The sequence below is a fragment of the Kogia breviceps genome, chromosome X, assembly GCF_026419965.1.
Source record: "Kogia breviceps isolate mKogBre1 chromosome X, mKogBre1 haplotype 1, whole genome shotgun sequence".
NCBI lineage: Eukaryota > Metazoa > Chordata > Mammalia > Artiodactyla > Physeteridae > Kogia > Kogia breviceps.
The window spans coordinates 1382997-1399467 of record NC_081330.1 but is presented as its reverse complement, the minus strand read 5'-3'; the positions used below and the strand labels follow the sequence as shown (position 1 = coordinate 1399467).

General features: G+C 62.2%; 1 protein-coding gene across 2 annotated transcripts; it reads right to left on the bottom strand.

Moving 5' to 3' along the window:
• Positions 1-587: 587 nt before the first annotated feature.
• Positions 588-16077, bottom strand: ARHGAP4 (Rho GTPase activating protein 4). Of its 2 annotated transcripts, XM_059049596.2 has the most exons (22): positions 15920-16077; positions 11927-12134; positions 11678-11840; positions 11380-11442; positions 10966-11130; positions 10249-10377; positions 9950-10171; positions 6129-6230; positions 5787-5978; positions 5616-5700; positions 5350-5377; positions 5017-5119; positions 4311-4371; positions 4131-4208; positions 3902-4036; positions 3698-3803; positions 3306-3539; positions 3145-3218; positions 2870-3053; positions 2610-2705; positions 2313-2427; positions 588-1127 (listed from the first exon to the last, which is right to left on the bottom strand). In XM_059049596.2, the coding sequence occupies exons 1-22, from the start codon at positions 15984-15986 to the stop codon at positions 924-926; spliced, it is 2814 nt and encodes a 937-aa protein (XP_058905579.1). In that variant the 5' UTR covers positions 15987-16077; the 3' UTR covers positions 588-923. The 2 variants fall into 2 exon arrangements, 1 of the variants encoding a protein (XP_058905579.1); XR_010838587.1 differs by lacking the exon at positions 3145-3218 and having other exon boundaries at positions 15920-16075.
• Positions 16078-16471: the final 394 nt, after the last annotated feature.

The following is a 16471-nucleotide window of genomic DNA, read 5'->3' as shown; positions in this document are numbered from 1 at the left end:
GAAACGAGGGGCACCTTCCTTCCAGAGGCTCCACGAAGCTCAGCCGCCTGCCCGGGGACGGGCTCCACGATCGCGCAGGGGCCCGGCAGTCAGCTCCTTGGCGCCGCGTGTGGGGAGGGGCTGCGGCGGCGGGCTGCAGGGGCCGGGCCGGCACGTGGCTTCCACCCCAACCAGTGCCTGCCCTGCCGGCTGATGGAGGTCCCAGGAGCGGTGGGGGGGGGGGGCAGGAGGAAGAAAAGGGGTGGGGCTGGGGGCCTTCCTTTCCCCGCCTCTCCAGTCCCCCTCTGCCCTCCCTCTGACTCTCCCCATCATAAAAGTTCCCACTCATTTTCCACCTGGCGAGTCTCCTTGGATCAGGGTAACGGTGGGCGCGGGGGCAGCGCGGAAAGATTCTCAGAGCCCTCCCGCGCCCACAGACACGTGAGCGGCCCTGGAACCCGCCACGCAGGACTTCAAAGGCAGCCCTGTGCCAAGGAACCCCCTGCAGAAGCTGTTCCCAACCTGCCATCTTTGGGGTGCCGGGGGGCTGGCCCTGTACCCAACCTTCCCAGCCCCACCGAGACAGAGAAATGGCTCGCGTCGAGGAGTCAATGCACAGGACTTTATGAACGGCCGCCAACACCAGGCTGGCACCCTCGGCTGAGCAAGGGCACCGAGTACCCGACAACCAGCGACAAGCCCTCACGGCAGCCCAGGAGGGGCTTCTGCCCCCAGCCTCCCTCCTCGGCTGCCTCCCAGAGGGGCCTGAGCCAGGGCGGGGGAGGCAGGGGTGGGTTGGGGCGGCCTCGTCCTCCTCTCTGCAGACGGTCACGAGCAAGCATGCTGCACAGGACCAGGGAGAAGCAAAGGGCCTGGGGAGCCCGGCCGGCCTCCCCCGTGGCCACCTGGGGCGGGGCGGGGCCTGCAGAGGAACCGGTAGCACCTCATTGCGGCTTGAGGGGTGAGTCCAGGCCCTGGGGATGGGAGGCCAAGAGTGAGGCTGGGGCCCCAGGGCCATGGGAGAAGCCTTTGTTCTTGCCGAAGCGGCTGCAGGCCACGGGCTTCGGGCTGCGGGGCCCAGGGCCAGGGGAGACGGCGGTCCTCCCCAAGAGCTCCTTAAACACAGAGTCCATGGTCTGCGCCACGGCCTGGCAGGGAGGAGAGAAAGGCAGGGCGTCGGTGTGAGTGGCCTCCACCTGGCCAGCCAGTCCCCCGCCCCCAGGTCAGTGCTGCCAGCTGACCCAAGAGTGAGGTCCTCCTACCGTCCGCTGCCCGAGCCTCTGCCCAAACTCCTCCAGCCCCTGAGACAAAGTCCTCGGCCACCGCCTGTCCCCAGGCCCCTCCCCTCCGAGGGCCCCGCAGCTGCCGCCCCTCCCTTGCCCGGTTTCGCTCCTGCCACTTTTGGTGTGGGGGTCATCGTCTCCTCTGCGGACAGCAATCCTCAGCCCAGCCCTGAAGTGGGAGCCCCTCTGGCTGGGCCCCGGGTCCTCCTCCTCTTCCCCCTCTCTCCCTGGCTGAGATCACAGCCTCCACCCCCTGGCTCCGGGGGCCACCAGCGTGACCGGACCTCCAGGGCCAGTGGTCCCCTGCAGCCCAGGGAGGAGGGGCCGAAATGCCCCTGGAGAGACGTGCACATCCTAGCCCCGCCCCCACCCCGCACCGGGCTGGGACCTGTGTGAAATAGGGCCTTTGCAGATGTCAGTTCCGGATCTGGAGGTGGGGAGACGGTCCTGGGTTATCTGGGCAGACCCCAGATGTAGTGATTAAGGGCTCACACGGTTCCCGGGGCTCAGCCAGGCGGTGCCCACTGGGAGGCCACAGTGGGGTGCGCTGGGCCCAGCGGACACAGCAGGGAGCCGGGCGTCCCCGGGCTGCACCCCTGGCCGGGGCCGCATCTGGCACCCGCTCTCTCCCCCCACGAGAACTACGACCCGCCTGGCTCCCCAGTCAGCCACCTCCCTCAGCCTCTTTTCCAACTGCACCTTTCATCCTCCCTGGCTCGCCAAGCGCCTGCCACGTCACCACCTTTCACCTAGCCTGGCTCGAGATGCCAGCCTTGAAGCCTGTCCCACTCGGGAACCGAACATGACGCCCAAACGTGAGAGCCCCGGGTCCCCTTCCCTTCTACCCTGCCTCCAGGCCCGTCCCTCCCCGCTGCACGCACACCCTCACCGGCCTGCCCCTCCCTAGGCTGGGCTCCACCGGCCTGTCTGAGGTCAGGAAGGTGAGACTGGAACCTTGGGAGGGAAGAGTCCCGTTCATAATGGGAAGCAGAGACCCACCCCCGGGAGGTGCCCCCCAACTTGGCACATGGCCATTGCCAGCTCTCTCACCTTATCCACCTCCACCTGTTGCTCCGGGGATGCGGGGACCAAGCAGCGCCGTCTGTGCCCAGAGGGGCCCCCAGTTGTGCCGAGAGGGGCCTCGGGTTGGGTGCACGGCTCTGGCCTGCAGGGCACAGACAGTGGGCCTGGCGGGGGCCCTGGGGAGCCCCTGCGCTGCCCGGCAGTGGCTTCTCGCAGCCCGGGGTGCGGCCAAGGGAAGGGGAACAGCGAGGCCGGCCCCTCCACGCGGCTGAGGTCTGGGGTGCGCGGGCAGGGCCCCCGGAAGGGCCTTCGCCTTGCTCTCACCTCTGGACAAAGGGCATGGCCGGGAGGGCCTCCACGCTGCTCACCGGCTCCCCCGCGGCGGGCGGCAGCCCCTGGGCCGCGGCAAGCTTCTCTGCCCTGGCGCCAGACAGACAGACAGCCTGTTAGAGCGCTCCTTCCGGGCTTGGCCGCCCCGGGCCTGCGGGAGCGGAAGCGGAAGCGGGGACTCGGGGCAGGGGAAGGGCTAGAAGCCCGGGTGAGAGGAGAGCCTCCCAGGGAGGGCCCCAGCTTCACTCGCTCACCCCGCCGGCAGCGTGATGTACTTATGGGGGATGAGTCCCCGGGCCCCGGCGCGCTCGCCCCGCCACCAGTCGCCCGAGGCCCGCTCGTGCAGCCGCAGCACATCCCCCCGCTGGAAGGTCAGCTCCTGGGCCGTGCGGCCCGTGTAGGCAAAGCAGGCCACGGCCTCCACAACGCCCTCCGGGTCTAGGGAGAAGAGGGGACCCCGGTGTCGGGGGCGTGGAGTGGGCATCCAGGGCGGGGGCGGGGTGGGGCCCTCCTTCCCGCCCCCCCTCACCGTCCTCCTGGGCCAGGCTCCCAGCCTCCGGCTCCGGCTCGTTCTCCCCCGCCGGGCCCTCCGGCTGGGCATCCCTGCGGCCCAGAGCAGAGCAAGGTGGGTGAGCGCACAGGGGGTCTCCCGCCCGCCGGACCTCCCTCCCGGCAGCGCGAAGCGCCTACCCCAGGCAGCTGGCAGAAGGCGGCGCCATGCACTTCTCATAGACAGGGCCGGGCAGCAGGGCTGGGGGCGGGAAGACCTGCGCGGGCTGCGCTATGAGCGTCTGCACCAGCCGGTTCACCCGGCCCTGCAGGGCTACCGGGTCCTGCCCGGCGGGCACGGGCAGCAGCGTCGGCCCGAAGCACACGGCCAGGTTGTAGGCATCCATCATGTTCTCGTCGCTGTACTGGGCCAGGCTGGGGGCACACGTGGGTCACAGGCAGGGAGCTCTTGGCCCCGTGTCCCCTGACCCCCGCCAGCAGCTGGCTAGGGCCTGGCTAGGGCCAGCCCTGGGCCGCCCGCCCTCGCCGCTCCCCCCGCACCGGGACTCCCTGGCCGAGGAAGAGGTACTCACTGGTTGAGGAAGGTGAAGAGGTAGCGCAGGACCGCCAGCACCGGGCCGGGCAGCCGGGCCAGGAGGCTGCTCACGTGCTCCACCCGCTCCTCCGCGGCCTCCACTTCTGCGGCCGAGGCCGGCACCCCAAAGAGAAGCCATGAGCGCAGCCGTGGAGGCCAGCGGGGAGGGCCCCCCAGGGCCCGCCTCAGACCCCCGCCTCACCCGCAGAAGCCAGCAGCTCTCTGAACAGCTCTGGGGGGAATATCGGGGGCTGCAGGCACCGGAAGTAGAGCTTCAGCACGCCTGCCACCGAGTCCAGGTCATGGGCGGTGCAGCCCTCCACCAGTGGGTCCTCTCCTGAGGGCGACACGGTGGCGCAGGGGGCGAGAAGGCGGATTACACCGGCTCTTCCACGCCCCGCCCCCTCACCCCCGGCCCCGCCGTTCCCCACCTCTCTCAAAAGCGTCACGGATCTCTGAGACCCGGGGCTGGGCGCCCGACACCCGGAAGATGCCCTCGTGCTGCAGGCCTGCGGGAGGACGGAGAGCCAGTGGGCGCCGAGTCTCCTCCCCACCCCTCCCCGCAGGATCGGGTGCCGGGCCAGCGGCAGGAGGGCCCAGGTCTTACTCACCGTTGAGGTTAATGAAGCGGACACAGCTCTCCACCACCAGGGGCACGGACTGGCCTGAGCTCTGGGGACAGGGACAGAGAGGGTGTTCCCTCCACTGTGGACACAGCACGTCCTGCCTCGTCACTTGCTCACTTTTATTTTCTCTTAATGCGTTATGCGGTCAGCAATAAGTCCTGCGAGATGCACGCCCAGGTGTCCGACATCCCTGGTGCCGTCTCGGGCCATGCCTTACGTTTTACCTGCTAACTGTTTATTGCTGGCATGTGGAAATGCCATCGAACTCCGTATGTCGACCTCGAATCAAGTAACACCGTGAAACCCAAATGTGTTCACTTAAATGATCTGTTGATTCTTTCGAACCATGACATACAGAATCACATCCTGCAAATAACAGTGTTATTTCTTCTTTTCTGATCTTTCTTGCTTCCCTTACTTCCCTCTCTCCTACCCCAGAAGTGGGGCCCGCGGACACCCTTGTTCCTGTTAACTCAACTCCTCAGCCCTAAAATCACTGCCACCCGAGGCTTTCCGTTACTAGTGAGGGACGTGCCCTTTGATCAGTGCAGGCCCGACAAAGGCTCACCCAGGAGGAGGCCAGTGGCCGGGGCGGAGGATACCGGGCTCACAGGCGGCCCCCGGGGGTTGGAGGGAGAGCAGAAGCGGGGAGGGGCCCGCACTTGGTTGGCGGGTGACGCAAAGCAAGTACCTGGATAAACTTCTCCATGTCTCCCCCAAAGAGCTTCTGGTTATACTGGGAGCTGGGGCGGGGAAGGCGGCTCTTCTGGAGTTTTCTCTGCGTGTACTGGGTCCTGTCGTGAACAGGAGCGGGCTCTGAGGGGAGTGGGCGTGGAGACTAGGCCGCCCTGACACCCTGGCCCAGCCAGACAGCATGCTGGAGCTCGCGAGTTATTCCAGAACCCACTGGGCAAAGTGGGAAACAGGTCACCAAAGGACGAGCAACAGAGCCGGGTCCCAAAGAGAGGGGAGGTGGGGACCCCACAGCTCCTCGGGACAAACTGGCCCCTCACGAAGGACTCACCAAGACACCTCCCATTCTTCCTTGTCACCTGGGGAGGAGAAGACGCTCGTGTGTCTCTCGGGCCGGGGGTGCCTCAACACACCCCCTGAAGGCCGAGGGCAGCCACAGGGCAAAAGGCGGGACGGGGCCAGGAGCCTCGCTGGCTTATGCTCTGTGTGCCAAGCACCCTCTCTTGGTGGAGGACCCAGGAGCAGAGCCAAGCTGCGGCCACTCCCGGCCCTGGGGGTGGTGAGGCAGGGGCTCAGGGCGCCAGGAGCGGGGCCCACCTCGCTGAATGGCCTCCTGCAGCTTCTCATGCTTGGCCTGCAGCTTGGTGAGGATGCTCCGTCCACTCAGGTACTCCTGGAGTTTCTGCGAAGCCCCGGGAAGAGTGCAAAGCTTTAATCCTAGCTCTGCGCCTCCCCGGCCGCCCCGCCCTCCTGGCCCCGCCTCCCCACCGTGATGTAGAAGGTCTCGGTCTCCTGCTGCTGCCCCCGCCTCCGGCCGGCCTGCCGAACCCCTGGGTCCGAGCTGGTGGACTTGAGGGACTCGGTGGAGGGGTTGGCCTGGAAGGAGTCGAGCATGTCCCCATCTTCTGACGCCACCACCTCCAGCAGGGCCTGCAGGGTGGCCTTCAGCGTCTTGTTCACCTGGGGAGGGGACAGCACCAGGACAGGAAGGAGTGGGAGACAGGTGAGGGACAGGGAGTCCAAGTCAGAAGGAGGGGGGAGGGCAGGTCATGGCCACTCGGCTCCATGTCTCCAGGTCCTTGTCCCTACCCGGGGCCAGGTCACCCATACCTCCTCTGTCTCGATGGTCTGTCGGTCCAGGCGGCTCTGGATATTCTGGGCTCTGGGCAGAATCTCGTCCCGCAGCTCCATCTCAACCCGGATCTCAGCCACCTGCAGAGGGCAGCACCCAGGGGGCTGAGGGCCACGCCTGAGACGCAGGGTGGGGCTGGGCAGCAGGCGCCGAGGTCTCTGGGGCCCATTTTCGCTGCCTTGGTGGCCGACGCACAGGATCACCAGCCGGATCTGAAGCATGGCAAGGACACCTTCCCGAGGGGAAGGCGCACGCACACCCGCACGCATAGAGACTTGCGCACGGACGTTCCCGCAGCGCTACTCCCGACAGCCCAAAGGAAGAAGCAAGCCAGGTGTCCAGCAGCTGACGAAAGGACAAGCAAAGTGCGGTCTCTCCATACAATGGAACGTTATTCAGCCATGAAAAGGGAGGAAATTCTCATACATGCTTCAACATGGGTGAACCCTGAGGACATTATCCTCAGTGAAATAAGCCTTTTGTCACAAAAGGACAAATAGGATATGATTGTACTTGTATTAGGTGCCTGGAGTAGCCAGACTCCTAGAGACAGAGAGTAGATGCTGGCGGCCACGGGCTGGGGGAGGGGGAGGGGGAGTCAGTGTCTAATGGGGACAGATTTTCCATTGGGGAAGATGGAAAGGTTCTGGGCAATGGACGGTGGTGACGGTTGCACAACGACGTGAAGGTGTTTCGTGCCACTGAACTGTGCACTTAAAACGGACAAAATGGTAAATCTTATGTATATTTTACCGCGATTATAAAATTTCTATCCAGGCCCTAGAAAACACTGACATTAGAAGACCCACCCCCTCAAGCCCACATAATGGGCAGAAAACTAGAAATTGACTCTCTGGAAAGGATAAATCAGAGGGATTCTGGACTCAGGGACACTAGTCACTGCTGAGGAAGGGGACGAAAGTCCCCACCGATGAGAGAGAACACAGCCGCCGCCGCCATCTGGCCAGGAGCTCAGAGCTGCGCCTCAGCGTGGGCCTGTCGGACATAAGGAATGTCACAAAGCATCACATCAGACACTGTGGCCATGACGGCTGAAGATAAAAACGAGATCAAGTCATCAGCGTGTCTGAGCACAGACCAAAGCAAGAACTTTGCCCAAGCCACAAACACGAGCAAACCTCCCTGTGTCCCAGCTAGTGTGAGGGACGGCTCCTCCCTCACCGATGACGGCTCTAGCCCTAACCCTCTACCCACGCCTGCCCCGTCTTCTCAATAAGATTTATTAAGACACCCTGTCAGTCACCCCTGTTTCCTGACAGCATCCAAGCCTGAGCCCAGCCCCTCCCCCAAGTCCCCTAACCCTCGCCCAAGTCCTCTGAGTCCTTTCTAGCACCCTCTTACCGAGACACCCCCAGTTCCCCGTGATGTGGGTGTCCCTCGCAGCAATGATCTGAGTCCCTGCCCAGCCCCCCTGTGGGGAAACCCACTGCTGACAAGCTCTGTTCACACACATCAGATACGTAATGCACCTCTCTTCACTGCCTCGTCCGAAATATGAATTGATGGCCACGAACTGGCAGCCATTTGGAAGACATAGATCAAAGCAAGAAAACAGAGAAAATGCAGGGAACTGGAGGAAATGTCGAGAAAAAGAATGAACATTTCAGAAAGATTTGAGAAGATATTGTATCCATGAAACAAGAGGAAAAGACTATTTTAAATAGGAATTTGGAAAACAAACCAAAACTCTTAAGAACAAAAAAATATGAAAGTAAATTTTAAAAAAAACTCAACAAGGGGTGAGAAAAAATAGTCGAAAAAATATCTAAGAAAGCAGCATTGAAAGGTATAGTGATGAGAAATAGGAAAGATAAAAGATAAGGAAATATGGGCTTCCCTGGTGGCGCAGTGGTTGAGAATCCGCCTGCCGATGCAGGGGACACAGGTTCGAGCCCTGGTCCGGGAAGATCCCACGTGCCGCGGAGCAACTAAGTCCGTGCGCCACAACTACTGAGCCCGCATGCTGCAACTACTGAAGCACGCATGCCTAGAGCCCGTGCTCCACAGCAAGAGAAGCCACCGCAACGAGAAGCCCGCACACCACAACAAAGAGTAGCCCCCGCTCTCCACAACTAGAGAAAGCCCACGCACAGCAACGAAGTCCCAACACAGCCAAAAATAAATACATAAATTTATATATAAAAAAAGATAAGGAACTTAGACTGTCAACCCATGGTGTTCAACATCAAATTACAAGAATTCGTGAAAGCAAGAGAAAAGAAAATTAAGGGAAGGAAGTTACCAAAGGAATAATATGAGCTCAAAACCTTAAGACACAAGTTTCCACACTGACAAGGCCCACTGGTTGCCCAGCACCATGAAGGAAAAAGGATCCCCAAGGCATATCATCCTAAAATTTTACACGAGGGAAAGAGACTATCCTAAAAGCTTCAGGGAGACACATTACAGGTCACGTGCAACAGTCCAGAAATCCGAATGGCATTGGACTTCTCACCTACAATACTGAAAGCTTGAAGTGATACCTTTAACATTCCAAAAGGAAAATGATTTTCAACCTTGAATTCTATACCCAGCTACACTACCAATCAATTTCAAGGATAGAATACAGACATTTTTTCAGACATTCGAAGTCAGGAAAGTATGGGGAAAGATGTCCACACAAACAAGGGTAATAAACCAAGAAAGAGGAAGACACAGGATCTGGGACACAGACGGTCCAACGCAGGAGAGAATGGCAGGAATGCTCAGGACGGTGGGGAAGGGAGGTCCTGGACTTCACAGGCCTGCAAGCGATCAAGGCCTACAAGCGGGGTCTGGACGGCTCCAGGGCAGAGCTCTGCAGAGAAGAGATCGCCTGGTGTGAGGGAAAAGACAGAGAGGGCTGGCACTGGGAGATGATGTGGGGAGGAGCCTGAATCATCCATGGAAGGAGGTCGGTGGGACCTCTGGAAAGCTTTAAAGCACTAGCAGCACCTGCCGCATTGCTTGCAGCAGAAGCAGCAGCTAGAAGGCTGGGAAGGGGTTGTGTCTGCAGAGTGGGAATCAGGAACAGAACGGGTGAGTCCGAGAAGGGCTGTGTGCCACTGGACGCCTTGAGTAACGTTTGACGTTTTCAGATACGACTTTGGTCAAAATACAAATTAAATAAGTAAAAACTCACTGTAACCCCAGTCCCTGAACAATGTTCACGAGGATAAAGCGGTAAACAAAAGACCAGCTCGGAGGTGCGTTGAAAAAATGCCTAGTGGGGCCTTCCCTGGCGGTCCAGCGGTTAGGGCTCTGAGCTTCCACTGCAGGGGGCACGGGTTCGATCCCTGCTCGGGGAACTCAGATCCCACAAGCCATGCGGTGCGGCCCAAAAGAAAAAAAAAAAAAAAAGATGCCTGGTTATAAGTTACTGTTCGCGTGGTTTCTTTCCCCCCAAGTTTGCATTATTAAACGTCGAAGGTACACAGAACCATCGAAAGAAGAGTATATGGACAGCTATATACCACCCACCAGCTGGCCTCAAAACCAATGGCAGCCTGGCTGTGTTTGCCCTTGCGGTGGGGGGGGCGGGGGGCGGAGTGTGTGCGCACGCGCGTTCTTTGGCTGAACCGCAGAAGTGAGGTGCGGAGGTCTGCTGGCTTCAAACGCAAGTCCGGAAACCTCAGAGCCTCATTTGCCTTGAGGCCACTGGAGGGTCTACGAAATAACTGCATTCACGAGTTTCAACTCCTTAGCAACTGGAAGGTAATTCATTCCACTTACCTACCATCACAACGAAGACCGGAAAACACAAAGCCGAATGCCTGAAGGGGCGGGCAGAGACCCTCACCTCATCCCCCTCGTGGGGCTGGTAGTCGAAACGCAGCGGGGGACAGAAGGCGGCTGCGTGCACCTCCAGCACCTTGGCCTTGTCCCCTGGAGGGTCTAGGGCTTCCACCACCTCCTCCAGGCTGCCCAGGCCCTGCATCTGGGAGGCTTGGGTGCGGCTCTCAGCGGCCGTGTAGCTCCGGAGCACCTGCCCCAGGGCCAGGTGGAATCCCATGTCACAGCACTGGGGGACAAGCGAGGACACGGCTCGGGCGGGCTCGGCGCACAGGCGCCCGGTCCCGCCTGTCCCCCAGCACTCACGTCCATGAGGTCCAGGACGTCACGCAGGTAGTAGTTGTTGACAGCGGCGTTGACGCTGGCCAGGCTGAGCAGGTACTCGTTGCGCGCCTTTGTGCACTTGAGCTTGTGCTCCAAGAACTTGGCGTGGCGCTGCTCAGGACCACAGAAGCCCCAGGGTCGCCCACGCGGCCCCGGCTCCGCCTCCCATGTAGCCCTCACCCGCGACACACGCTCTCTCCCCTCCCTTCCCCACGCGGACAGCTACGCCCGCCGTCCCACCAGGTCCCTCAAACGACTGGGCCCCGAAGTCACGATGTCCTTCCTCCGCGACCCTGCCAGCCTCAGCGACCCCATCCTTTCTTCAGGGACCGCCTCCAACACTCCTCCTCCCCTCCTGTCACTCAGCCACCCATTTGACGTGTCCGCTCGCTTGTCTGCAATCTCACAGCACTGCGTGAGGCAAGGACGGGTGGGTGGAAGGGCCCCCAGGCTTCGGGGCACCAGATCTCTCTTCGCCCAGCGGGGCTTGCTTGGGGAGACCAGCTAGGAGCATGCGGGCGGTCCCAGGCCTAGTGACTCTTCTCCCGCCCCCTCTGTCTATGCCACCCCAGCTTGGGGAGCCTTCCAGAGCCAGCCCCGCCTTCCTGCTCCACACCACCTCCCTGCAGGGCCGGGACTCGAAAGAACAGAGACCAGGAGCCAGAGCCTCTGGACACAGACGGCTGCCCCCAGGCCCACCTTCTCCACCAGCCGCCCTCCCTTCTGGAGGGAGCCCTTGCGGAGCGGCCCCGCCTCGGTGCCGGCGCTTCGGCATGCCCGCTTCCCCTCCTGCCGCTCGGCTTCCCGGAGCTTGGCCTCGGCATTCACGCTCTCCATGCGGTACACCTGGTATGTCTTCTTGGCCTGCAAGGAGGCCCAAGGCCAGGCAGCCCTGCTCAAGGCCACGGCCGGCCGCAGCCAGCCCTCCCCCTCCCCCTCCCCGCCCATCCGGGACTCGGACCTGAGCACTCTGCCCAACCACCCAGGGCCCAGAGCAGGGAGAGAGGGCCGAGCCTGCGGTCCTCGAAACGCAGGTCTCTCCTTGAGCCTGGCTCGGGGAGATGTGAGGTGACGGCCTCCCTCTGATTCGGGCAGGCCCTGCGGCGCTCTCACCGTCTGAAGCTCTGACACCACCTCCAGGAGCTCCTCCTGCAGCTGTTGCCCCAGATCCTTGCTCTGGGGGGGAGGGGAGTTGAGCACAGCCATGCCCCAGTGCAACACCCACCTCCACCCTGCAGCGGCGGCCAGCCCTCAGCTCGGCACTCAAGGCTCCCACCGGCTCGCCTCTGTCCGACGCCCCCCAGCCTCCTGGGCCCTCCCAGCCATGACACCTCTGCATCGGGCACCCACGGGCTGCCCTCGCTAGATCCTGAGGCCATCCAGCACCCCGTGCCCAGGGCAGGGGCCTTGCCTTCTTGACTATGCGCCCAACATCCTCCGCGATGTGACTCAGGCGCTGGGCCAGGGGCCCACCCAGCACGTCGCTGAGGGCCGCGCTCTCACGGCTCTGCTGCCGCGTCTGCTGCAGCAGCACAGCCCAGCAGTGTAAGGGCGACAGGAGGGACGGCTCCTTCCTGGGGGAGATGGGCACTCAGACCGACGGGGAGCGGGGCCTCAGGCCCTGCCGCAGTCGCCCCACCGGCCAGTCCCCAGGACCCACCGGAAGCTCTGGTGCTCCCGACTGCTGCCCCCCAGGCGGCCTGCGCGGCCGGAGAAGCGCTCAACCAGCTTGTCCAGGCCCCGCGAGTACTCCAGCTCCACCTCGGCGCGCCGCCGCATGAACTCGGCCAGCTCCTGCAACAGCTCGCGCCGCAGCTCGCCCTGCAGCTCCAGGCAGCGCAGCTGCCCGCCCAGCTGCCAGCGCAGCTCTGGTGGGGGGGGGGGGGAACGCGGCTCAGGCTGGGGCGGTGCACCTGCCACCCGCGGAGTGGAGTGAGCGCCCGGCCGAGGGGGCACGCCTGAGGAAGGGGACCTCTGAGCTGAGGCTGAAGGGAACCAGCCGGGAAGGCAGAACGGAAAGGCCCTTCCAGGGGCAGGGCAGAGCCCTGCAAAGGGCCGGGGGCGAGGGCGAGTGTGGACGGCCCCGGAGGCTCGGAGCACATTGGGATGCTGGGAGCACCTGGACTCCCCGGTTCCCCTGCCACTTCCTGGCCTTTGGGTGCCCAGGACCCCAGGCGGGGCGGCCGCCCACGCAAACACAGAGACACACGGGGCTGCGCCAGGGCGGGGTGGCCACGGCGCTCTGTCAAACCTGCAGTGAACTTGCGGCCTCCTCGCTGGCTGGAAACCCTGCCCTCAGCCCCAGGGAGAAAGGGCAGCCCCAGCGGGAGGGCCGGACCAGCTGGTGGAGGCTGACCGGTGACGGGAGTGAGGCAACTGGTCTGTTTTCTGTTGCCAGTACCGACTCCTAACTACCCACCTCCTCCCGGCAGAGAGAGCCACACCCCGCTGCCCACACTGCTGGCTTCTGACACCTTATCGCTGACTTGATTTGGCAACTTCCCCCACACAGACCTAAAGCAAAGAACCGCCTGAATGAGGAGCTTAAGCAACCCACTGGTGAGCCCTGGGCATCCCGGGGACACAATGCACTGTCTCGGCTTCTGGCAAGCGGGTCACCACTCACTAATCGCTGTCCAAACGAGGGACGTTAAGTGACTCCTTCATTCAGCGTAATGTTGACTATGCACCCAGTCAGTCTAGACCTGGAGACACAGCGCCCCCCCTCCTGGGGACAGACAGCAGGGGGACAGACAGCAGGGGGACAGACAGCAGGGGGACAGACAGCAGGGGGACAGGCACGCGCTCGAACGTGTTGGAAAAAGTGGCACTGAGAAGACAGCACAGAGCGGGAGGTGGGGACAGGGTGGTCAGGAACGAGCGACACTGGAAAAGAGAGCTGCAGGGAGCAACAGAGGGGCCGTGGAGCCAGTGTGGCTGGAGAGAGCCGCGCAGGCCAGGGGAGAGGGGAGACGGCCAAGGCCCGTGGTTGGGGAGGACTCCCCGCTGGACGCCGAGGGAGTGGGGAGCCACGGCAGCGGAGCCACGGGGGTCCGGCTTCGCACTCAGGGCTCCTCGGGCTGCCGTGGGGAGCCAGGGCAGAGGTCAGGTGACGGAGGAAACGTGCCCAGCCCAGGTGGCAGCTACTGCACCAGTCCAGGCAAAAGACAGTCAGGGGCTTGGACCAGGCAGCCAGGCTGGGAGGAGGTGGGCAGTGGCAGTACCATGTGGATTTCTGTCCCGCCAGTGACGTCCCATGGGCTGTGGGGCACGTGGCAGCGTCCATGGGTCCTGCCTGCTCAGCAGCCCCGTCTCCTCCTCTGATTTCCCTTTGGAGACTGTGCCCTTCCTACTCTCGGCCCCTGGGTCCCTCTCCGTGACTCCAGGTGCCCCAGATGTGGCTCTTGCATAGCCTACCCCTCGGCCCGTCCACCCTCCTCCACCACCAGGACTAGCTCAGTGACAGGCCCAAGGGCCACCATCCCCTCCCCGCGCTTGCACCACAGCGACTGAACGAGAGCGCTCTTTCCACCGAGGGGTCAAGCTGGGTAAATGGAAGCCCGGGCGAGGACTGCTTCCTGAAGGTGAAACCAATGCAGGGTCTCCTTGCACCGTCCAAGGCCAGGCCACTTGATATCAGGAGCGTCTTCATTAAATCAGGGTAACAGTTTGGGGATAAATGTAAATTTCATTTCATTCCAAGAAAGATCTGAGATGTCCCGGCTTGCCTCACTGTCCTCTGGCGTCTGCCCCTTCCTCGTGGAGCAACAGTTCCCTGGCTCCACGGGCCAGCTCAGCAAACTGTTTCGTTTCTTCTATTCGGTGCAACCAAGCCTTGGCTGGGATTCGGACCTGGTGTCAGGCAGACGCTGAGTGGGCGGGGTCTGAGCACACGCCGGTGCCTCCCGAGCTCCCAGCTGAGTCAGCGGCCAGCTCTCAGATCTCATCTGGGATGCGCTCATCAGGGAACCCTGTCCAACCTCCCCACAGAGTACGCCTGGCCCTCTTCCTGTCCCCTTTCTTGACATCGCGCTCTCCCTTTATCGTGGTTTTCATCATAATCGAAATTAGCCGTGTGATAGGTTGTTTACTATATGTCTCCCCCACTAGACCTGCATGTTCAGGGCCTGGCACAGAACAGATGCATACAAAACATCTATCATAAGGAAGGATGGAATCCACGTATGCTTTGAATTGCAGAGCCAGGACTGGGCCTCAACAACACTTCCTGTAGAGCGAGGCATTCGGTCTCACTTCTGCTGACAAGCAAAGCAGAAAAGATGGCTTCCCAAACCACAGCTATGCTGACCTTTCAGAATTTCGGGCGTCAAGACAGTGATCCTGTTTCTCTAGCATAGTAGGAAGTTTCTTTGGGTGGGGGGGTGGGGGGGCATGGGGCGGGGGGACGGGGAACAGAAGCTAAAATCACTAGAGACCCAGAGCAGGCAAGGAACATCTTAAAAGACAGCCTTGCTCAAAACCCCAATTTTTTTTCAGTGTGAATGAACTGACCCATGTTTGCTGACTGAAGAGTTTCCAAAGTCCTTCAGCCTCAGGACATTTGGGGGGTGCGGCTGCAGATCATTCTCCCCATCTGAGGAATGTTGCAGGCGAGGCTTGAAGAGCTGACTGGCCCTGCACCGTCACCTCAAGCTGGCTGTGGGCAGCAGGCCACCCTTCCCAGATGGGGAGGACTGGGGCACACTTTGGTGTAAATTGCTTGTATTGGATAAATACGTTGGAATCTCCATCTTTGGATTGGAAGGACATTCGAGGTTCATCTCATGACGCCCCCTAGGACCTATAGGAGTGGTCATGAGCAAGTCACTGCTCCTCTCTGAGTTTCGGTTTCCTTCATCGGTAAAACTGAGCTATTGAGAGTAATATACGGGGTCGCACAGCTGAAGACACCAGAAAATTTTACAGCCTCAAACTGCTGGCACTTGGACGCTGCCTTCTTCCCTTTGCAAGAGTTACCACGCCCTGAATAAGACCCACAAAAGCGGTGGACTAAGAGTCTGCAAAGCTGATTTGCATATGATTTGCACAGAGTGTTTATCAGAACCCAAAGAGGTTCTGATAAACTCAAAGAGGTTCTGCCCTCTTGCAGAGGGCACAAGATCCCGCAGGCCAAGATTCACTGTGCCGGTTTGCCCAGAGACAGTGGCCTTCCCCTCTGAGCCACTTCAGCGCCCAAGGGAGGGGACAGGGACTGGAGTGGTTTTAGGGTAAAGCCATCGCTAAATCCATGCACCGGAGCTCTCGGACCCCCCTACCCAGCCCCTGTCAGCGAAGTCAAGGTGCTCCATTTCACTGTGGCTAGAATGCCACTTTTGGGGGGCACTCGGTGCTCCCCTTCCCTCCTCGGAGTCCTTAGGTGAGGTGCAGGGAGAACCCAGGAGGACAGAGCTACCGGAGGGAGGGAGGGAGGGAGGGAGGGAGGGAGAGTGGAAGGAAGGGGAACAGCGGCGGTTGAGGCCAAAGGGGCGTGGAGAGGAGGGCAGGGGGCGCGGGTCCCCTCCCTCAGCCCCCTCCGGAGGTCACTGGGGGAGGGCAGCGGGCCCTAGGCCAGCGGCCAGGACTTTTCGGGCTCCCCCACGACCTGCGGGGTCTCCGTAGGGAACAGCGCCGGGAGCGCCCAACGCCCTCTCACCCTTGACTTGCGCCTCATGGTCCGCCTGCGGCCCTCGCTCCCGGCGCAGCTTCCCGTGCGTGGCCATGGCCGCCGGGCGGCCGCGCCGTCGAGCTCCGTTGCTCCCACGCGGCCGCGAGCGGGCCGGGCGCTGGGACCGGGGGCCCCCGCAGCCAGCACCCTGCGCCGGCCCCGCCCCGTCCCGCCCCCAGCGCCGCTCCCGGGGCGGGGCGGGGCGGCCCGGCACTGCTCGCGAGGGTCTGGGGTGGGGTTGCCCACTGGGGCCGGGCCTTGCCGTCGCCTCGCCCCAGGCACTGGGCGCGCAGCTGGGCAGCCTTGTGCCCAAGGTTCGGCTGCCAGGGCCCGTGTGGGAGCCCCAAGGTGCCCGGCAAGCTGGCATCCTCTGGCTGCCATTCCCCGCCAGCCTCCAGAAGGCTGTCTGGTCACCACTGCCAGACTGCACATCGTGGCCATCGGCCCTCAATGCCAGTGCACAGTTACACCATAGCTGCTCCAGACCCTGGGCTCCCTTGGGTCACCTGCCTCCCCCAGATCCCCAGGACATCAGACGGG